Here is a 22,534-nt window from a genome sequence, read left to right as displayed (position 1 = left end):
CATCGGCGGCCCACCACGGAATTTCTGCGGCTTGGGTGAGACATTGTGGATTCTAAAGAGCGCATATCCGTGATATATGCAAGAAGCGACAGGAAGCAAAGAGAAAAAAGGTCGGTGTGCTTTCATCCGGCAGAGAAGGAATAACCCCAATTGGATTTCGCAATCGAAAAATGGGTGTGCTTCGGTACAGTGTGCTCCTAAGCTTTGCAAGTACCCTGTGGGGGGGGATTATTTTGTGGAAGGTGTTTTTGTGGGTTGATGCAGAGTTGATGCAAGCCACATGCTGCACGGTACCAGAGGAGCGGTGAAGGGTTGTTCGGGAGGCGAGGAACATTTCGGCAAGACAAGAGGTAAGAAGGGGCCCTGTCGGCTCCTGCCTGTGCTCTACGACCTTTTGCGGCTAAACCGCCAATCACCACGGCCACCGACAATAACAATGACGACATTAGAGTTATTGGTGTGGAACGACAGAAGCTCTGAAAATACATTCTATCATCATAAACACATGATTTTTATGCTGAGAATGTGTGATACCGACAGATATTGTAGACATGGGCGTGATCTTCCCCAAGCAAACTGAAGGCACGGTGACATACGGGTGCTGACCACCATCTCGATCGCACTTTCATAGAGTGTCACTCGGTAACGGTGTGGTTGGGGCAATTTGCTTGTCGTACGTCATGGTGTGTGGGGGCAGTATAACCTCACCTCGGTCTTTCATGGTAGGGGACGAAGGGGAAAGGGCAGGACATGTCAAAACCCTCCTGCCCCTTGAAATGACGTCGGTGCCGCCGTAGATCATTGCTTAAAACCCCCTTCCCCAAGGCTCTTACATGTTCGACTGCAATTTGCCAAGCGGGGGGTTGTGTCAGCGAGCCAAGCACAAGGTTGCAAACCAGTTTCAGTGTGGAGGAAAGCTTCGAAAAACAAAAAGGAAGCACAAAACTCTATAATTTATCCCAGGGCTGTGGCGCATGAAAGATACCCTACGTCAAGTGGTCATCCCCGGCCATGTCTGAGACAAAAATATAACGCGCCGATCATATATACATCGCGAAATTATGAAGTCATTACTAGTGACGTTTTGAACGCTTTTACGTTTCTTGTGAACCCTTGAACGGAGAATGCCGCACGTAACTTTATTAACTGGGCCACACTTGGGGAAATGTGTATTCGGAGGCCGAATCACTTGACTGTAAAGGAGCTCTAAAGAAAATATTGAATTTAACAATCAGCTGGTTTTTATTTTAGTTCTCCGGGTCGAATCACATATTCCCAATTAGTAACTAGGAGTTAGAGCCGAATGTGAGAATTAAAAAAAAAAAAAAAAAAATTCGCGTGACGGGCCGTCAATAATATTACTAGGTCTCTAATTTAGACCGGACGATAATATTTTCAGGCGATTGATTACCACGATATATATTGTTATTATTAAGAGGATGTAAATACCGCATTGAGTAATAGAGATCTTACTAATTGCCGGTTCCATAAGTAAAACTTCGCAATAACCCTAGAGCTGTGATACTTCGTGAACATCGAGTGATAGGCAATGACCGAACATAAACGCAGAACAGCCACAGTCTTTATATAGAGAAGCAGCTCATTGAAGTAGGTAATCACTAAAAATGACCTGAAAACCCAATGACATCTCGGTACCAGAATAGCCAGAATTAAGGGTGGACAGGACCACGGTGTCGGCCCTGCCATGCGATAGGTAGCCGTTTCACTCGAACTCGGTCAGACAGATGCGATCGCCTCTGTACGAGAACACCGTAGATCTGGTCCCGACGATCTGGGAGCTTTTATATTTGATGGATGATTGCTGCAGGGTCACCCCGCCTCCTAGTTTGAAACATTTCTCCGAAGATGTAGCATACAAGTAAGCTTTATGCCGAGCAAATGCAGGAGGATCATCACCACTAGAGTGGGGTCGTCAGCTTGGAAGGGGGCCAAGGCTTCGGGAAGGGTGTTTAAACCGTCGATCATCCCCAAAGTTAATTGAACTTACCAGCCGGTCGCCTATCACCCGTAACAGGGTTTTGGGGATGCATACGCACATACATGATTTGATAATCGGTCTAAAAGGGAAGGCAATCCGTCTTCATGTAATATGCAAGTGGGGTAGAGGTCAAGTTAACCATCTTATGAGTATTGGCTCTCGGAGTGCTTCGAAGGCTGTGAAAAACGTTGAAGATTAGAAAGATCAAATGTTCAAGCGGTAGAAATCAAACTTGTAATTCACCGACTGCTCTTATATGGTCCTTTTTTGATAAGTTCGTCGGGCTTTACAGCTCGTTCAACATACTTTATTCAAAAGTTGCGTCTGAAAAAAGCAACCAATTCCTGTTGATGGAATTCACGTTTCCTCTAGGCTGGTGTTATATCATATTATTACAAAACGAGTCCGCACTACCCCATGATATTCCCAATTTTACCAATTTTTTCACATGACACAATTTTGGTAGGATTTTTTCACAATTTTAGTCCGCGGACACAGTCTTTGCGCTAAGGTGAAACCGAAAGTAGAAGCGTCCATTTGAACCAATCTAATTTCTCATATCAGCCCTCTCCTCCTGAATAGAGCAGCCTTTGAAGACCAATACCTTTAGTTAGATTTTTGCGCATTGGAAATTCGGTAGGATACAACTTAAGAATATATCTCAAAAGATAGGTATCCCTCGTTGGATGTAGCTACTTGATAAACGATCATGTTGATGGTTGTAAGAACCAAAGAGAACCAAAGAAAAGGACAAGTTGTTTCTCTATGGATTCACTTCTAGCTAGCTAGCTTTGCTAGTATGCTATATTTAGTGAACGCAAATCCCCGTTAAGTTTATCGCCCTCAAGCTAGATAATAAGAAAGCATCTCTGTTAGTGCTTGTATATTACTCTGTCATCAGTTGGGATGACCTAGGCTACAGAACTCAGTTCAGTGATGTTTCCCTCCAGTCGATTAGCCCTCCTTGAGCTACATGTGGTAGTTGATATCGGGTGTATTTTTTTTTTTTTTTGTTTAATTGATATCGGGAGTATACTATAAGTACATACATACATGTATACATATCGAAGGAAAAGAAAGACTACACTAGAATCGTGTTTTCAACAACCTGCATAATTGGCCATAGTTATGGTGTTGGCTGCGCTACCACGTGCACGCCCATAAGAAGTTTCCAGAAGTAGGCTAGTGTGGTCTTTCTGCCCACACACCGCTAAAGTATTTTTTTTAATATTCCCCTTATATATACCTCGAGCCTCTTTTTTCTGAGTCTTCTAATCCTCAACCACTAAGCATCGGCTCTACAGCGGTAAGCTTACCAGATCAGGTCTACGTATCTTCTTATGATTGACTTTAGCTCTGAGAACCGGAGACCTTCCAGATTCGGTGCTACAAGAAATGATGACTCAATTAAATCTGTCTCTCTAAGGTTAGAAGGTTTAACCATGACTTGGGGTTTTGTTGGAATGGACCTCTCGCGCTTGGCATATGAAATTAATAAATTAAACAAAAAAAAATATCGCGCTTGGCATTCATAGGTGTAGCGAGTGATTTTTAATGATTCAATTTATACACATCCTTCATGAACCGGTGATGGAATGAACCCATCTAATATAATCTCTATTCAATAGAACAAATTATTATACAGAAACTTCAATGACAACCAGTGTGACCACCAGCCTCAAAACGGCGAGACCCAGGAACGTCCCAGCTAACCGCAGCCGGGCCATTCCATGATAGCAAGGAAGAAATAAGCCAGTTGTAATAACGTAATATAATACCCACAGACTCTAGGAGCCGTGGAAATGTGTACCTGAAAATATTAAATAATATTCAGTAAAGTCGTCGGTAAAGTCGTTTTTCGAGCTTGGATTTACGTGGGTAATGTCAATATTTTGGTAGAGGGAAAGTCGTTTTAAGGGAAATCAGACGACTTTGCAGACGACTTTACAGACGACTCTACTGATGCCTTTACATGTCACGCTTCTGTCACACATTTGGGCGTATACACGGGGGGATAAGTTTTGGCCACCCGTGATGCTTCACATGATTGACGAAGGGCATCGGCAATGAAACGAATCATCACAGAGCATCCTACTATTATTCCAGGAGCATTAAGCAAGAATTGCCTGCATGTATATGCCAAACAATAGATCCACCAAAATGAAATTGTATTCCCCAACTGTTACAAGCCCATTGATGCCAGATACCATTTGATGATCCCACCGAAATATTTTGTTTGAGTACTCAACTATCTCGAGATCTAGAGGGGGGCTTCATTGGAAAACATTGATTTTCCGGTGGAAAGCAAGAAACGCCGGAAATAGTCAGTAAAGTCGTATTTTATTGCATTTAACATGCCTTTAACATGCCTTTAACGGGGAATGTCGTCAGTAAAGTCGTATCTTATTGCCTTTAACAGGTAAATGCATCAGTAAAGGTGTCGGTAAAGTGTCGGTAATGGGACAGGAATGCCTTTAACACAAAGTAATGCGGTTATTGCATCAAATAATGTGTATCTCGTAACTTTTTGTACGGGCAACGTCAAAATTGATGCATTTCCACGGCTACTAGAGAGATGTCTGTAGCGATATCTATTGTTGTTATAATTTCTAAAAGTATCGGCAATTATAAAGAGGCATTGGGTCACGATCAGTTAGGCCATCGCACAAAAGATATACGCATATATATCATGTGAAGCCAAACTAAACAAATAGGTGGTCGACAAATGTGAAGCCGAAAGCTGAACTCCGGTTCTTTACTACATGTAGCCATGCCACCTGGGATTTCGATCACGTGTAGGTTAAGTAATGTGTAGGTGAGAGTAGAAACTGGTATGTCCTTTGCTACTCTCTAGGTGTATCCCCACGTGACCGAGATTATTGCTAGTATAGATGCTAAGGCCAAGTCAAATTTTTTACTTTCACTGGGACTGTTGATTCTATTTATATCTATAACTGGAAGAAGGAACCAGAGTAATGTTAAATATCTTCAAACCTAGCGAGACATGAAATGTCACTCGGTAACATATGCTCCTTCCTTGTTTAATTCAGCTCCTTCCTTGAAACCACCCGTCATAGATTGATTGTTGTAGCTATAGATGATAGGTATGTGACTAGTAAAATTTTAGTTTTCGTATGGATGGTGAGGCCATAGTTCGCGATCGTAGGTAATCCATACTAAGAAATTGTTTAGACCTATTGCGATACCTTTAGGAGCTAAATACTGAATACATTTACTAAGACCCCATATAATGTATGACCACAGGTCATCAATCGATAGCTTGACTACCAACTCTAAAACGAACTTACGCCGAATACAAAAAACCGCATCGCTGCGAAGTAACAAACACGGTGTATATTTGCAGATGGCAGTAATCGATGTTGAAAGCGCGAACTGCTTTTTAACAGAAGCATGTGTAACAGCATCAATTCAATACGCTAATAATACTATCCAGCTAGCTATTCCGCAAAAGATATGCTGCTTGCGCGTTTGTAAAATAAAAATAGAATAGACAAAATTAATTCTGTCCATGTTATCCAGAACCGAAACCCAAACGAAACAAAATTCCATTACAAAACAACCGTGTGTACGTTAACCATTCATCGAGAACCCCAAGCTTGCCACTCGTGTTATTGGTTTATTTGGACTTGGCAAGGCCAACAGTGTTGTCTCCCAAGTCGTAGACAGAGTACCATCTTCGCAAGAAAGCATCACCTAGGATTGCAAGAGGTCCTACGGGTTCAGGGAAGTCCATTCCCATGAAAGCGCTGATGCAGGAGCCCTGAACTTCAAGAATGTAGTCATAGGGACCGATGGTGAAGTCATGGCCGGTGAGAGTGAAAGTGAGGTCAGGAAGTGAATCCCGCTTGCTGCACTCAACGGTGTACTGTCCATTCCATCCCTTCTTGGCGCCAATTTCCTTGTTGAGGAGCTCGGCCAAAGTGGAGGGGAGAGCGATGCTACGGCGGTTAATTATAGTTCGAGGAGAGAAGATTTGGGCCAAAGGAACTTACAGAGAAGTGCCGGTATCAACGATAGCGCCCGTGTTCTCAAGTTGAGCAGTAGCCTCTCCAAAAGTAATCGCCTCGAATTCAACCTCCCAATAAGCCTTTCTACGGACAGGAAGCTTGATGAGCTTTCCCGAGAAATGACTTTCATCGATACCACCAAAAATAGCCTCACTCTCCTGGTCGGTGCTCCCAAGGTAGAAAGCAAACACAGGTTTGTCCAAAAGACCCTGGTCGATCATGTTGTAGAAGGGAGGGGTGATACGGTTGACAGAGATGGTATCGTAGCCAAGCCCAAGAATGCCGTCGAACTTGCCGAAAGCAAAAGCGAGGCCAGGCTCAGAGGTTGCTTCAGCAAAGACCTGGTTTTTAACCTTAAGATCGCCGATCTGGAGAGTGTCCTCGGACACGAAACCACTCAAGCTACCAGAGCCGTAGCGGATCTCAAACGAGGTACCGTTGGCCTTGTAAGTCTTGGACGATGACGAGTCGTACTTTGTGTGGAGATAGCAAGCAATCGAGCCACACTGGGTGGAGGGAACCCAAACTAGAAATGGTTAGTTCAAGGTTCAATGTATGATAGGAGGTTTAGCTTACGGTTGGAGCTTCCGGTGTCAAGGACAACCTTGAAACTCTGTGGCGGTGTTCCAAGAGAAATCTCGGAGAAATCTATATTTCGTCAGTATGGGAGAAGCTCATCTGCCTGGACGCGGATTATTAAGCTTACACTGGGCGTTCAGGAAGTTCTATAATGGATAATATTAATGAATGAACTTGGAAGATATTACGCAAAGGGACTTGCTCACATTAACAGGAATAGCATGACCGCCTTCAATGGTCATGTCCTCAGCAGCAGCCTTGAACATTTCCTCGGTATGCTTTTCGGGGCGAATGCCCATATATTTCTGACCCAAAGCCCTCATCTGGGTGTCGATATCGTGATGCGACTGAAGGGATCAAAATTAGCAGCTCCTGGTTTGTAAAAACTAAATTATTGAGCGAGTAAACCCACTAGTTGCTCTGTTAGGGGGACCTTTTTCAAAGGCATCCTGTGAATACCGGCCATAGCCGAACCCAACAGCGAGCCAGCAGCAAAGAGAATAGACGACTTCATGATTAGCGAATTTACTAGCTGCACGGCAATAAAGAAGAGATGTAAAGATATAAGAGAGTTCAAAGGTTGAGTGTACAGGACCGAGTAATGCCCAGTCAAGTGGTGAAGAGAACAGGAAAGGAGGGAAGATGAGGGCAACCAGCTTCTTGAGGCGAGAGATGGCGTGGCTGGGAAACGCCAAGACCTCCCCATGCGGACTGTACGCGCTGACGTCTTCATATCCAACAACAAATCAAGTCTCGTCATACCGTTTAATCCAAATAGATACATGTACCATACCTACATGTAGGTACACTCACTCATAAAGTAAAGACGGATCCTGTCTGATGGCGGTCAGGGATTTAAGGCCAATAAATTAGGTTATGGATGCCAAGGGCAAATTACTACAAACAGAACCATCAGACAGGATCCGCCATCAGTAGGTGAGAGACTGTAACCGTAAAACGCCGTGTTCTTCACTCTCTACTTTGTATAACGGCTACAGCTCCGTATCTAGATCCTGGAGTTTCGGCCAGGGGCGGAAGTGGAGAAGACATCGTATTTAACCAGTTCTACAAATAAGGGAAAGCGCGGATGCCAAGAATAATACATGTCCTACTTTAGGCATGGATGTCCACCAATTGACTCATTCGTCAAGTAGGTACTTGGGTACCTCCGCACTTAACCACCGAGAAAACCTAACCCTCCCAGGACGGCGTTTGGTTGCTACATGTATCATTGAACCTTTGAAGTTATATCCCTTCGTGTGTTTTCACGACTAGGCGCTAATGGGCAGCTTTTACTCGGTAATAAACTTAACCCTCATTCCGTGAGCCTTTTGCTGTAAAGTCACCTTCTGTGACCCCTCCTATACCTTTTTCAGGTCTGTAGGTAGCTAGAGTTTTTGAATATCACTACGCCGTCGAGAGCCTAATATGTCTCCGATTTTGCTCTGACGAACGAAGGGATGTGGGCACTCGTACCCAGGGGGTATTTAAAGGTTCACCAGGCCAAGGGATACATCATACTATAAAATCGAGCTTCGATTATATGCGCTCGCGCGTGGCGGTCTCTTCTCTTCTTGCGAGCCTTCCATTATAGATAGTTCTTTGGCCCTCTCAAATAATATTTTGGTTATGAACATCATTGACCCGTCGTTGCTTCCACACTGGTAGTGGGCCCAGAACTGTTATTAGAGCGTATTTGCCAACCGTCAATTTCAAGAATTTACAAATTGTGGGGCTCCAAAAATGACAACCGGGGCTGTTAATTTTGGATTTCGGCGGGGCGGTGTGCTGTGAGATATACCAGGAGGATCACAGGTACCCAGTTTTGTTACTACCAAAGCTAGCTATAGTATCATGGGTATGAATTTTCAGTATTTCACAGGTAGCGTGACGAATTGTCTGATTTTCGGGGTTATTCTGTCATACCGTTAACCAGATCGATTTTGGCCACTGAGGGGAACTGTCAATTTTGCCTCCCGAAACTTTCAAGTTTGAAGTGTCAAGAGTTGAAATTGACGGTTGGCAAATACGCTCTATTAGGTCTATAAAGTTGCCTAGAAAGAATAGGTCGTTCTAAAGCTAGAAAGGTCGCTGAAAAATGACACCAAAGGTGTTCGCTGAGTGCCCCGAATTTCGGAGTCTACAGAGGGTCGCCTGTAGAATTGTATAAAATTGCTTATATGAGTTATAAGTTTAGTTTAGTGACCAATTGCAAGCATATGATAGTACTAAAATTCATGTGATCACATACTGGTGTGTTGCCTTGGTTTTCACTGACTTGGTACCTTTATAGAGCCAGATCTGGGACTACAATGTATGTAGTCATGGAGTATGATTCGGTTAGAGGGCAATAACAGGAACGTTTGGGTAAGGTTAGATGATCTACAACGGAAATTGCCCGAACAGGTTAATTTCTACTATGTTGAGAACGAATGAAGGATAGGTCATAGGGATACTTTTCGGCACCGATTAAAGTAGCTTACACACAAAGGTAACAGCGCCAAGATCATCATACAGTGGGGTTTTAGGTGCTGTCTGTGCCCCCTTATCCGCTTTACTCCTGACCATTGTCGACGACACCTTCGAGCTCACCATTTCAACAATAGGAACGAAAACCACTGCGATTTACCCCTGCCTACCCCATACTAGCACTATTACCATCGCGTTGACGGCGGTGGGACAGGATGTTAGGAGTCGTGCGTCTTAGACGCTATAGATCCCTGCTTCTATTCGTTGTTATTGCGGTCGTCGTGTTTACCCATTTCTACTCTTTTGGTGATTCTGCCAGTTCGTTTTCCGTCGATAAGTTAAAAGAATATACATCCACCGTATCGAAACAAAGCCCGCAGGGTGTGCAATGGCCAGTAGCTGAGGTCGAAACTCATATTCCACCACCCGAGATTCCGCCCATAGATAAACCAACCCCTCGGCCCTCGGAGTCTGAGAAAAATCCTCTAGCTGCAGACAAAGAATCTTTGCACGGGGCGGCGCATACAGTGGCCACGTCTTCAACAAAGTCTGCGAATCCTGTAAAAACATCTACACCGAAGCTCGAAGATGTGCCCTCAAAAGAACAAAGCACTATCAACGTTGCCCCTGTGGTACCATTGCAGGTACATTGGGAGAAATCACCAGAGCATTACCCACTACCCGAGGAATCAATCATTCCATTGCCCAAGAAATACAAGAAACTTCCCCAAATACAAGCTTCGTTTGCACAGGAAAGCGAAACGAAGCGCAAAGTGCGTATAGAAAGGCAAGATGCTGTAAGAGAGGCAATGAAACATGCGTGGAAGGGCTATAAGGCTCATGCCTGGGGCCATGATGAGATAATGCCTGTGAGCGCATCTTATAAAGATGGTTTCGGTGGGTGGGGAGCAACACTGGTTGATTCCCTCGATACATTGTGGATTATGGGGCTCGAGCACGAATTTTTAGAGGCTGTTAAGGCGACAGGAAAGATTGATTTCACAACTACGCCCATGACAAAAATACCTGTTTTTGAGACAGTCATCAGATACCTTGGAGGTCTGATAGGGGCATATGACGTTTCTGGCGGGAAGCATCAGATTCTACTTGATAAAGCAATCGAGTTGGCTGATATGTTATATGGTATCTTTGACACTCCGAATCGCATGCCGATTCTATATTTTGGGTGGAAACCGTATGTCTTCCCTTATGAAAGAAACAAATCCGGCAATGTAATGAATGGCTAAATTTAAGTAGGACGCAAGTTGCCAAACAAAATCGTGCGGATATTCGAGTTGTTTCGGCAGAACTTGGATCTCTTACTGTCGAGTTCACACGTTTAGCTCAGATCACAGGAAACGATAGATATTACGATGCGGTTCAGCGCATCACAGATGCATTGGAGGAATTTCAGCCCAAGACAAGTCTTCCCGGCATGTGGCCATTGAGCATGGATGCGTCTGGGTGTCAAGTAGTCAAAGTTCCCGTTGAAGAGCAGAGGAAGACTGTACCGCAGCCAGTTCCCCTACCATCAAATGGCATATTTGCGGAGGATGTAGGTGAGGGAAAAATGGTATCTCCACCGGTCCATAACCCTGGAAAAAGGCAATTGCCTCAAGTTCAAGAAATAGATTGGTTAGGGGAACTACAGGGGGGGAAGATCTTGACCGAAAGCGAAAAGGATGCTAGAGAAAAGGCAGCGGCGGCAGCGGCGGCAGCAGCAGGACCACCACCTGGGTTGACAGCCGAGGCGCAGAGTGGAAAGATTCATCATGAAGGAGAAATCGAGCCCGGAAGATCCAACGCTATTGGGGCGCAATTAAGTGCCACTAGTACTGTTGCCGCCGCAAAAACTTCCCCGTCTTGTCTGCCTCAAGGACTAAAAAATGCGGGATACCAAAGGGAACAAAAATTCACATTGGGTGGAATGTCCGATTCCTTATATGAGTATTTAATTAAGGTGTGTCACGAATATCTCTATCCTAACCCCGTGTTCTCACGTGTTTGATATATATAGGAGTATATACTTCTCGGCGGTGCATCTGATCAATACAAAAAGATGTACGAAAGCTCCATGGATATCGCCAAGAAATATCTGTTTTTCAGACCACTTGCAGACAAGAGCCCTGATGTCCTACTTTCCGGTAACGTTTACGTGAATGATGCCGGTGACGTCAGCTTTGATACTAACACAGGTCATCTGGTAAGAATTCCCGTATTCCGCTGATAGAATATATTTCTAATTCATGTAACAGACTTGTTTCACTGGGGGGATGCTGGCTCTTGGTGCAAGAGCGCTCGGTCTCGAGGCTGATCTTGAAATTGGCGCCAAGCTCACGGATGGGTGTGTCTGGGCATACTTCTCTATGGAAAGCGGCATCATGCCCGAAGGCTTTCAGACCGCATACTGCCAAGATCCAGAAAACTGCAAATTCAACCCGACACAGTATTATGAGCAGCTAGTACCAAAATACAGACTGCCAAAAAAGAAAGTAGATGGAACTACAAATGTCAAGAGGGACGGTCCAACTCCTGCAGAAAAACAACGACTCCAGGCCATTGATCCTAATGCAGTCCCAAAAGAATATCCAACAACTCTTGAAGGAGTTGCGAAGCAGATGATTGAAGAGGAATCATTACCAAGTGGATTCACCAAGATCGGAGACAGGAGGTATTTAGATTCCGGTATCTATGAACTTCATATCGTTATTGACACTCCTTAGGTACATTTTACGACCAGAGGCCATCGAATCTGTTTTCATAATGTATAGAAAGCTCTCTCTTAATTAATGAATAGGCCCTTACTCACACCTGGAACTTAGGTATCGGCTTACAGCAGATACAACATGGCAGGATAAAGGATGGAAAATGTGGCAAGCTCTTGAAAAAGCAACACGGACGGAGTTTGCCTTCTCAGCGATAAGTGGCAAGTAGTGAATTGAATCTACATCTATGAAAACTTTCTAACATTAACGGCTTTTAGACGTAACCAAAAGTCCATCACACCCCATGTTTTCCCAGATAGACTCGATGGAATCATTTTTCCCCGCCGAGACACTCAAGTGCGCATTTTTCTGTCCTTCTCTGATGAACGTCACTCATTATTTTATCTAGATATTATTACCTTTTGTTCAGCGAGCCTGATCTGATATCTTTGGATGATTATGTCCTGTACGTTTTAACCTTTCTGCTCATAATAACCTCTTTATATGATACTTATAGTGTTCATAGGAATACCGAAGCGCATCCTCTGAGGCGTCCGCAGCCCTCGTCGTAGATTTAACACTTTTCTTCTTCATTTTTTTTCGGACTTGTTACTTTGATTGATTGTATATAGGAGCGAAGGGCTGTTTTTATTATACGTAGGGGTTAAGGCAACCATAATGATATACCTCTCGGATCCTACTAAGTATGAAAATATAAAAGTCAATGAGCAATTGGTACGTTCGAATTAGCTAGGGCTTAATCTAAGGCACGCCATGGTGGAGATATTCGACCTACATATCTAGTCAACGCGATCCAACCCTTAATCTGGGGTTTATGAGGCCGAGGAACCTTCTTCATATAATATACAAAGTGATTGGTCATCCGGTAGTCCTTACTACTAGCTTTCCCAACACTTCTACTTCAAGACTTTTGAGCCCCCCTCCTATAGCTTTCTCGTTCAATAGGCTTTGTGTGTTGAGGTTATCGGACTTGATCTTGTAGTTCTTCGCCACTTTGGCCCAATCCACCACCGTTTCCTGCAGTAAATTCTCGTCCGTGAACTCCACAGCTGTTCCCTCCACGGACCTTTCTAGGTGTGATTTTATGGATTCCAGAGTAACGGGTGCAGAGAGTGTAGAAAACTTAATGCACAAGAGGGAGGTGGTAGTAGGTAATATCCCAAATCGTTTAAAAGCATCTGTGATCTAAGGTATTCAGCATGCGTTAGATAAACTTATAGTAGCCAATATATTAAGTATATAACCTACATTGTTGTTTGGGCTGAGACAGAATACGGTCTCCGAATGGACATTTCTAGTGCGCAATTTCCCTGCCACGAGGAGATTGTGGATGGCCTGGTGAGCAGCTGCAAGGGCGTGGACTTTCGATATTATCTGGCAAAATTTCCCGTTAGTCATGACCCCCGAACTAACTGAGCCAGCCTCCTACAGTATTCGCATCAATAAAAGCGTATTCAAATTCGGAATTTCCGGCCAGAAGCTGATCCCGGAGGAAGGTTGCGTTTTTCACATCCTTGAAAAGGGTTATATACACTGTATGCGGTCGGGGATGTGTTCTAGCTGGAGGGAAGTTATTGGAATTGTCATGGTTGAGGTTATGATATAGTTGAGACCCGTGCAGCGCGGGGTTTAAAGTAAGGCCTAGTCTTAAAAAGTGATGGAGGCTCAGCCGAGCCTCAGTATCGTAGACTTCATTTGTAACACAACATCCCCTAACCCTTAATATGATGCCATAAAACAGACTTCACGCATTTGCTAGGTAACCACGATTACATGTAGGTACATATACTTCTTTACCGGACCATAAGACCCTTCATCCTTATGGTTATCGCATCGCTCGGTAGTACTGATGCCATACACATGGTCCCGCAGTTCTTCGGGCATGATAATCGTGAGGTGGCTCCAATAAGTTATAAGAAGGGTTCGTTCCTTATCACGACTGACAATAAATTTGTGTTTCTAGAATCTCAAAGATACCACACTCAACATCTTTGGTGTTGCCTTATTCTGTATGGCCAGAAGAAACAAAATGTTGAAACGGCTTTAGAAACCACATAACTTCTTCCCATGGAAGTAGTGGTTTGTGTAACACCTCCGTGCCGTTCCCCCGCCCAAAAGGGTAATCACTGGTATTCTTCCTATCAGATATGTAGGTACTCATAGAGTATATTTTAATGGACGATTAAGACTATGGTCATAGGTTGGCGCAGTATATCTACCATATTCTTCAGATCCATCGAGGGAGCAGCACAAACACCCTTGGGAAAGTTACAATAGAGGGGTGAAAACCTCGGCTTTATGAATTCATGTGTTCTAGTCTCGTTCCCAGACTGTTTTGTTGTCGCACTGCGTGCAGACACGATATTTCTCGTTACACAGAAGTAAACAACTAAAAAAATTGTAGCACTCCCTAGGCTTGGCGAGTAGTGCCAACGATGATAGAAACGCCGTTTTGGAATTGACCAATAGAGAAGAGTCGCATACTTCAGACTTTGAAATGAGTTATTATATATCCCCAGGGCACAAAATGACTAAGAGTTATCCTTATCAAACGAGTCATCAATTACGTGTTCAGAGGATTCCCTGGCGATAGAGAAAAATTGAGAAAGCGGTGAAGGAGGGACGGCTTGAATGACAGCTAAGTTATCTGTGAATCCTGAGCTTGTATTTGCGTTTCACGGAACCAACAGTTAGGTTACAAAACAAATTGCCAGGGCACTGTTCTCTCATTGGCTTTGCTGGGCCAGGCCCAGACCAAAATGTAATTCGATTTCGAGTGATAATCCATGAAACTTACCCTGCATTCAGCGGTGGTTATTCTAGAAAATAAGCTCCTCGATCGCCCGACGGATATCTTGACCACGAGTTTAACAGATAGATTCGAAACCCAGCTCTATGGATTGTGTGGCGTACGTGTGGGTGCTGGGTTGGTGGAAGATATCGAGACACGAGGGTTGACGTCCTATGGATTACCTATCTAATCGAGGCGGCTAATGACCCTTGTCTCGAGGTATGATCTGCTAAGAGAAGAGCTACCATACCCCTGCCTAGAGAAATGTTTAAGCTTACAGTACTTGCATGAGTGGTATAACTACAACTCTGCACGTCTGGCTGGCCTAAGATGTACGTACGAGGCCGCACTGGCACTCCTCAATTCACGCAGTCACACTGCTGCACAAACACACATGCACAACAAAAACTACTCTGGCAGTTGTTGACAATTCACTGAGCATCGTAGCAAACAAATCTTTTTTTTTTTTTTTTTTTGTTGTTGACTCTTGCGAGTTTTTTCGCATGAATTTCTACAGCCCCCCTCCCCAGAGCTCCAGGACTTTGATCGACAGTGTCTTCTATTCAGCCCTTTAACCCACGCCCGACAAAAAAAAACAGATTGCTTCACACCCTCGGCGCTTATCCCTCCTACGATAGATACCCTTGCTATCCACGTTCCCCAAGCTCGCCTCATCCCCCACTCCAAAGTTCGCTCCCCGAGAATCGACTCAGCAACTCAATAATCTCGTAAGAAACCCTCACCAACTTGATAATTTCTTCAAACCAATCTCTTTTTCTAAACTCGCCATAGGCTTTGATCCTATCAAGAGAGAATAGAACAACTTCATAGAGTTCGGAGTCACCCATGGAGACAGACACCGCTAGTACGCAGTCACTCCCGCAACCCCCGCACCTCACCAAAAGACGAGTCAGCTTTGCCGAGGCCCTAGCAGTTCGCCCAAAACTCAAGGAAGCTCCAGTTGACTCTGGAAGCAACCACGAAACTGAGGCTCTGGCAAAGAGGGATAGAGATGCTATTAAGGCAGCTGCAGGAGGATGGGAAATCGAACGGTCAATATACAAGAAGAAAGTGGCCGGCTCACGCACGAAGGGAGAAGAATCGCAGTTGCCAGTTCCGAAGGAACCTGTCAGAAGAAACACTGCGATTTGAACGACCTATGAGGGGGAAGTTGGAAATTGGGGGGGTTTGGTGATGGTGGTGAGACTATCAAAGGTTTGAAACGATATGCACTCAATCGAGCATGTACCTAGACGCCCATAATTATGTCTTTATATCATTGACCCCGTTTCGGTTTGGCTGGGTAGGGTGGGTGTAGAGACCGATTTTTTTCTAAGACTTTACTTATTTCTTAATTTTTAAGTAAGGATTCATAGAAGAAACCTTTGGAAGACTTTCTCTATGGTGATGGTGGTTGCTAGCTGGTGCGATGGCAACCTAGTTGCATCACCACAGATCACTCGCGCGGGATCTCCGATCAACAGGGGGTTAAACACATCATTTTCCCGGGTATGCGAGGTATTACGCATGCAATAACAGCACAGCCGACCCCTGAAGCCTTGACAACTCTAATTCATCCATGTTTTATGGGAAGGTACATGTAGATATAACGAGTAGGGTGCTATGCTATGCTAGTAATTCCGGTGATCCGAATCTGATTGAGCGAAAAACAGCGATCGTGGGGTATTCAAGAGATCGGTACGGGAAGGATTTTTATGCGGTACTCTGGGCCTTGATTGCCGTATTAATCGCGGCCATGTTTTTCGATCGTACCCACGTGTTCCACACATGCGTGCTAAACATTCACTTCCGGAAAGCTTTTGTGAGCCCAATACCAAAGACGCAAAATATATACTAACACCAATCACAGCAAAATAGTTGACTCTCGTTGCAGTATCACCGCATATAGTGATATCTTCGCCGTTATCATAGCAAGCACTAATCCAGAAATGCTGTTTTCCTAGATCCTCATGTTGATATCTGTCTTCTAGGTTTATAAACCTTTCGGTTCAACTCTATGTAGATAGTGGATATAATATGTATCTTCTCCCCTTAAGCTGTCAGCTGCTGAGCCTTTTTGTGGGTACCGAGAAAAACAACAACAGATCCAAGTACATAAGAGATTGATTCAAATCCAATATAATTGTTGAAGAAATCCAGCAAACCTACTCACAAAAGGACCAGCATTTCGGTGACAGCTTAAGGGGGATGACTTCACACGTATTGGAAGTGTTGAGAAAGAAGAATCAATTTTAGCTCTCAGTCCAGCATGCAGCATACATGTATGTATCCATCAACACATAATTCGCCGCCCATGGCGCACGCGTGCGCAACATACAGGGCTGGGCTATCCTTTAGTACTTCCAACCTCAAGCAATCGTCATGGTCATCATTATTTAAAAAGAAAACAAAAAAAACAAAAACAAAAACAAGACAAGACACAAACTCTAGAAAATCATGAGCATAGAAAACCTCCATTTTTACCCTCTGAATAAGAAAACCCGTTACTCTTTGAAAACCCTCGCTGTAACAACCCTAGTCTCTATTCTTCTAAAGCGAGAACAATAGCGGTCCTTGTTGGAACTAATTTTTATAATTTAATTAGTATCATAATAAGCAAAAGGATGGTATCACAAACCGTAAACTTGAGTAAAGTTGTTCCTGCCGTTCCATGGGAAATCGGTTGTGAAGAACTTGGTGCTCTCATCAATTCTGTTCAATCCACCAAATTCTGGCCTGTCCGTGTTCAGGACAATTCTGTAGGTGCCAGCCTTTTCAACGCCAACCCTGTAGTCCGCAAAACTGTTCTATTATCCCAATGCCGAACCAGTCAGTAATGAGGTTACAGTAAATATTCGACTTGGCTTACCGTAGGGTGGAAGTTGAAGATCCAGAGCAAACCAGCACGCTCGAATACAATCACTTTGTCGCTCTCATTCTTCAAACTGATGTAAGCCTGTGGTGAGTGTAACCATCCATATTTACCCTCGGTATTTTGCATGGCTGAATCAAATTCATTGAGAAACTTGTATCTCAGAAGATGATCATCGGGAAGATTGAACTGTCTCCTGGCATAGTGGAAGGAGTTGTTGTTGCCAGCACGCGGGAAATCAAGCCATTCTGGATGCCCGAACTCATTTCCTTCAAAGTTGAGGTAACCCTCACCACCCAACGCATGAGTGAGCAGGCGGATCATTTTGTGTAATCCAAGACCACGCTCAATGATGGGGGTGAAATCTGTGAGTGTAGACATGTGCGTATACATCTCTTTATCACAAAGCCAGAACATAAGAGTTTTATCTCCGACAAGCCTAGTAATTTTAGTACGGGTTTGAAAGCAAGAATATTTAAAAATTTGAAACATACGCTTGGTCGTGACTCTCTGCATAAGCAATTGTCTTCTCCTGGTGGCGTCTGTTGATGAGAATCCAACAGATATTTGCCATGTCCCAGTCATCATCTTTCTTCTCTTTCAAGAGCTTGATCCACATATCTGGAATGGCCATGGCAAGACGGTAGTCGAAACCAACACCTCCCAAAGCTAGTGGGAGACATAAGGCAGGCATTCCGGAAACATCCTCGGCAATTGTGAGGGATTTTGGATAAACGTTGTGAAGCATCTCGTTGGCCTTTAAATAAAGTCAGCAACTGGTTTTTATTCCAAGTTTCTTGTGAGACAACATACCAGCATGAGATAGACAATTCCTTCTTCATCGACGTTGGATCCGAAGTATTCGTGGTAACCACCAGAGAAACCGCTGAGTTTTGTTAATTTATTATTGGACTTAAGGATTAGAGATTAAAACTTACGTCCCAATACCATGGTGAGTGTAAAGAATACTGGTAACGCCATCGAAACGGAATCCATCAAACATATATTCCTCCATATAAAACCTCAGATTTGACAAGAGAAATCTCATCACCTCATGATGTCCGTAGTTGAATAATCGTGAGTCCCATAGCTCGTGCCTTCCCTTTCCACCCTCGTGGAAGTATAGGTGATCACTGCCATCGAACATATTTAGTCCATCCTCTGTGTTTTTACAAGCATGGGAGTGGACAATATCGAGAAGGACAACAATTCCCAATCCATGGGCAGTGTCGATCAACTCCATCAGCTCCTCCGGAGTTCCATATCTGCTAGAAGCAGCAAAGAAAGAGGTAACCTGGTAGCCGAACGAGGCATAGTATGCATGCTCCTGGATAGCCATCAATTGAATAACGTTGTATCCAAGTTTCTTAATTCTAGGGAGAATATTTGCGGTAAACTCCTTGTAGGTTCCAACTCTGTACTCAGTGGTACTGATACCAACATGAGCTTCGTAGACACGAGCTGACTTAGGCTTTTCTGGGCGAGGATTCTTGAAGACATATTTCTCCTTGGGATTCCAGAAAACCGCATCATAGATGGGGCTTATAGAAAGGTCTTGGGTAACACGCTTGATCCAGGCAGGGATGCGGTAAAGAACCTCACCACCAGGGATTTCCAAAGCAATCTAACAATTTTAGAATATGATATCAAAGGGAGATAGTGAATGGGGGGAATGGATAGAACTAACCTTGATTTTGGAGTTATGAGGGACAGCGGATTGTCCGTTTACAGCAGGGACGACGGTCTCCCAAACACCGAAATCATTCTTCACCATTCTGTTGGCATTTCTATCCCAGTTGTCTATCAAACAAGATAAGCAAAGACCCAAAAGGGGCGAATTTTCCGTAAAACCTACTGAACTCTCCAACGAAAGATGCATTGATTGCATTTGGAGCCCATTCACGATAAGTAATATCGCCGTTAGGAAGGACATTGATTCCGAAATTCTCGTATCCCTAATCAACAAAGAAGACATTAGTATACGATGAAGAGATAGATAGCTTTATGGGGTAGTATACCCTAGAGAATTTTTCCAAACCGCCTTCATGAGCGTTCAACTTTGTGATCCACTCATCTGCTCTGGTGAAGCGGCGACGGAGATCATCTTTGAAAGGACCTAGCCAAGGGTCTAGCTCAACAACACCAGTTCCATCGGCGGGAACCTCTTTTCCTTCGTACTTAATAGTTTTGAGAGACATAATGGATGCAAACAGATACGATGGGCGTGAGAGAGTCTGTGCAGGAATGACAAGAGGAGTTGAGGATGGAAGAGGGTCAACACTTGGTTTAAGTACTAAATAGGATGGAAGGATTGTATGTGGGCAGGACGACTATGGAAGCTGCCTTGAAAGGTGTGAGGGGTATATGTTTCGATAGTACATGAGGGAGATTTGCAGGAATATGTGAAAGCCATCGAAGATCGCACAGTCGTCGCCAACCCCTCCCAAACAATTTCTGGTACTTGTTGCTTTCTCCCAAGCACAAACTGAAAAACTATGTACAGTGCAACGTCATGTCGGGGAGATGAGGGGTCCGCAGCCTAAGTTGGAAAGCTCTCATTGCTCTCGACGAGTCCATCCCATGTTTAGTTCACGCACTTTACTTTTTCTACATGCATGCATGCTGCGATGTATTTTACCCAAGAGTGGATGCTTTTTTGAGCTGCAAGGCCCTGCCTCGAGAGTAGCTGCTTTCTTGCTTTTTTGTTTTTCCGACAGCCGGATTGTTTGGTGCTGGTTGGGATGGAGGCCCGTGCAGGGAATGGGAATGTGTGGCGATGACCACTTAAAACGGTTTGCAGGTGTGGCGGTGGAGAGCTAGTCTACAGATTGATAATGGGTTTAACCCAACTCTAATGACAGATGAGGGGCTGTCAGGGTCCTGTCCCACCCGAATATGGCACACTATCAATCTTCATTATGCTTTCTCACCACAATACCTATCATGATAAATTTACGCTGTCCCTCAATATCTTTCACCATCACACACACTGAAGCGATTGCCGCCGAGAACATTCTTTGCTGTTTCCGATAGAACATCACCACCTTTCTTACCATGTCCGCCGCTGCCGCCGGACAAGACTCCGAGCTTGGTGGCTACAACATAGGAGGGAACCACCTCATGTATGAATTCTGCGCTGTTCTGATTGAAGATGACGAGCCCATCGGAAACGTCTCCAAAAAAAACTTGCGTGCATACCGACATTTTTCAATTGAGATGCCCCGGGTTGCCGGGTAATTCCAGGTCATCGAATTTTACGGATTCATCGCAACTCTTCCGATTCGGAGAAATATTTACCTTTTACAAAAGAGAAGATAAGGCTCCCGGTACGTACGCCCTGCCATTACCTCCACTCTACATGACATGTGCTTGCATCCATATAATAGAGTAGCATATGCTGCCGCCCATGGTTACTCTAGAGTAGAGTACATATCTACATCATATGTACCTACATGTATAACATAGAACCTTTAATATTAATTTCTCGAGTAAGCACGTCGATCACAGGAATTTGCCACAGTCTATCGGACTACATATCACTCGAATTTCGCTTCTTACCGTGGCTTGGCATTTGCGTGGTTTGGTCTAAAGCTTGTTCTCTCCCTCATCGCCCACACTTGGCTACAGGAATTTCGCCTTCCAGGTTCTGGAAACCCATACGCAATATATTTAGAGGCTAGTTTTTATTTATTTGACTTGTAGTAGCTATATGCATTGTCTCTTGACAAACTTACTCTACTCTACGTACATGTAATAAGGTTTTTTTTTTTTATATAGGTGAGGTGACGACTTATTTAACCAGGCTTCTGCGGTCTTTTCTCTTCAAATGCTCCAAGCTCTATCGGGATGATGCGTGTGTTGCTAAAATAACGCTGCATACATGTACCTACATGTAGCGACCACCTTGAAATTGCTGGTACAGATGAAAACGGGGATGCCGTCGCAATGAATAACAAAATAAGCTTGTAACACTGAAAGAAAAGGATGAATAAAGAGGATAAAAAAGTTGATTCTCAGAAGACCGATACCTGGGAGAACAAGAAACCTGAAAGACCTAGTAATAATTAATAGTACTCTAGGTGGGAGGCATACCGATGCGATTCAGGCTCCGATTGAATTGTGAAGACAAGAGCCGGCATCGAATAAGGATCCACAGCGAGGCATTAAGATGCTCTGCCTGATAAGATCATCGGGATTCACTGCGGTAACTATATGTTACTTCACCATATTTCCCTTACGATAGGGTATGTTTGGTAAATCCTCAAAACTGCTTAAGCCGTTTTTCTTGCTCAAGACCTGCCCTCCATGGCCACTTTGAAAGAGTTGGACGCCAATCGGTTGCCCGCAACTAGTTATACCGAATGCCAAAAGAGCCACAAATCTGTTGTTTTGGTGATCCGAATCCGAATTTCACACAGAGTCTTGCCTGCTGCACCGGATAGGCAATCTGCTGTATCGAACGAGTATGCAGGTTCGTTATAACAGAGTGAGGCTGATGTTAAACGGGTCTTCAATCGTAGATGAACACCAAGCCTTTCCGACCTCAGAAAAACTGTTGACTTTGGCACTGTGATATTAATCTGACATGGTGGCGTCAAGAGGGGAGACAAAACAGCAATCTCCGAGATTTGGCCCGAGGGTTGGCGTACATAGTTCGGAGAATAGACGATATTTCGGGTTGCCATCATCTCTTCGGCGACGGATACGAATCATGTCAAGCAATCCCGGAAACCCATGAAAGAACTGATCAGGCCGAGGTGTGAGTGTAATATTCCCCCAGGGCTTGCGGGGGCAGGAATGCTGATGGTATAAGAAATAAAGGAATAAAGGAAAGTGTACCAATTGAGCTATTCTCAACTAAATGAGTGGAAGGTGCGGGGTCTTATGTTTTCCCTATGATGTGGGGCTATCGTGATACCCTCCATGATGATTAGCCCCAGAACATGAAGGGACCGTGCAGACGATGTGCGGAACACGCAAGATCTTAAGACCAAAGGACTTGTATCCATAGCCAGTGCAGGTGTGTAGTCCGAGCCTGTTCTCCAAAACCCAGTTACTAGAGAAGTTTGA

General features: G+C 44.2%; 7 protein-coding genes across 7 annotated transcripts; 4 read left to right on the top strand and 3 right to left on the bottom strand.

The window, feature by feature from the left end:
• Positions 1 to 5,636: 5,636 nt before the first annotated feature.
• On the bottom strand, positions 5,637 to 7,120 carry LAJ45_04226 (uncharacterized protein; the record flags this gene model as incomplete). The annotated part of the gene is made up of 6 exons (XM_046113806.1): positions 5,637 to 5,958; positions 6,013 to 6,553; positions 6,604 to 6,675; positions 6,734 to 6,752; positions 6,813 to 6,953; positions 7,019 to 7,120. The coding sequence occupies 6 exons, from the start codon at positions 7,118 to 7,120 to the stop codon at positions 5,637 to 5,639; spliced, it is 1,197 nt and encodes a 398-aa protein (XP_045972908.1).
• A 2,170-nt stretch (positions 7,121 to 9,290) lies between these two features.
• On the top strand, positions 9,291 to 12,352 carry LAJ45_04225 (uncharacterized protein; the record flags this gene model as incomplete). Its single annotated transcript, XM_046113805.1, has 9 exons — positions 9,291 to 10,270; positions 10,333 to 11,035; positions 11,093 to 11,278; positions 11,331 to 11,746; positions 11,799 to 11,840; positions 11,898 to 12,001; positions 12,059 to 12,137; positions 12,190 to 12,246; positions 12,307 to 12,352. The coding sequence occupies 9 exons, from the start codon at positions 9,291 to 9,293 to the stop codon at positions 12,350 to 12,352; spliced, it is 2,613 nt and encodes an 870-aa protein (XP_045972907.1).
• Positions 12,353 to 12,542: 190 nt separating this feature from the next.
• Positions 12,543 to 13,553, bottom strand: LAJ45_04224 (uncharacterized protein; the record flags this gene model as incomplete). Its single annotated transcript, XM_046113804.1, has 6 exons — positions 12,543 to 12,572; positions 12,631 to 12,700; positions 12,772 to 12,986; positions 13,050 to 13,175; positions 13,231 to 13,314; positions 13,545 to 13,553. The coding sequence occupies 6 exons, from the start codon at positions 13,551 to 13,553 to the stop codon at positions 12,543 to 12,545; spliced, it is 534 nt and encodes a 177-aa protein (XP_045972906.1).
• Positions 13,554 to 13,622: 69 nt separating this feature from the next.
• On the top strand, positions 13,623 to 14,086 carry LAJ45_04223 (uncharacterized protein; the record flags this gene model as incomplete). The annotated part of the gene is made up of 4 exons (XM_046113803.1): positions 13,623 to 13,692; positions 13,765 to 13,810; positions 13,920 to 13,930; positions 13,989 to 14,086. 4 exons carry the CDS (start codon positions 13,623 to 13,625, stop codon positions 14,084 to 14,086), a joined length of 225 nt encoding a protein of 74 aa, XP_045972905.1.
• Positions 14,087 to 15,438: 1,352 nt separating this feature from the next.
• On the top strand, positions 15,439 to 15,744 carry LAJ45_04222 (uncharacterized protein; the record flags this gene model as incomplete). Its single annotated transcript, XM_046113802.1, has 1 exon — positions 15,439 to 15,744. One exon carries the CDS (start codon positions 15,439 to 15,441, stop codon positions 15,742 to 15,744), a length of 306 nt encoding a protein of 101 aa, XP_045972904.1.
• Positions 15,745 to 17,134: 1,390 nt separating this feature from the next.
• LAJ45_04221 (uncharacterized protein) lies at positions 17,135 to 19,662 on the bottom strand (the record flags this gene model as incomplete). Its single annotated transcript, XM_046113801.1, has 9 exons — positions 17,135 to 17,175; positions 17,231 to 17,399; positions 17,462 to 17,903; positions 17,959 to 18,221; positions 18,278 to 18,350; positions 18,403 to 19,088; positions 19,152 to 19,264; positions 19,320 to 19,419; positions 19,483 to 19,662. 9 exons carry the CDS (start codon positions 19,660 to 19,662, stop codon positions 17,135 to 17,137), a joined length of 2,067 nt encoding a protein of 688 aa, XP_045972903.1.
• Positions 19,663 to 20,518: 856 nt separating this feature from the next.
• LAJ45_04220 (uncharacterized protein) lies at positions 20,519 to 22,310 on the top strand (the record flags this gene model as incomplete). Its single annotated transcript, XM_046113800.1, has 5 exons — positions 20,519 to 20,697; positions 20,774 to 20,790; positions 20,958 to 21,107; positions 22,064 to 22,223; positions 22,286 to 22,310. 5 exons carry the CDS (start codon positions 20,519 to 20,521, stop codon positions 22,308 to 22,310), a joined length of 531 nt encoding a protein of 176 aa, XP_045972902.1.
• Positions 22,311 to 22,534: the final 224 nt, after the last annotated feature.

This window comes from Morchella importuna, assembly GCF_003444635.1.
Source record: "Morchella importuna strain M04M26 chromosome Unknown Morimp01GS010, whole genome shotgun sequence".
Taxonomy (NCBI): Eukaryota; Fungi; Ascomycota; class Pezizomycetes; order Pezizales; family Morchellaceae; genus Morchella; species Morchella importuna.
This window is presented reverse-complemented; position numbering and strand designations above follow the sequence as displayed.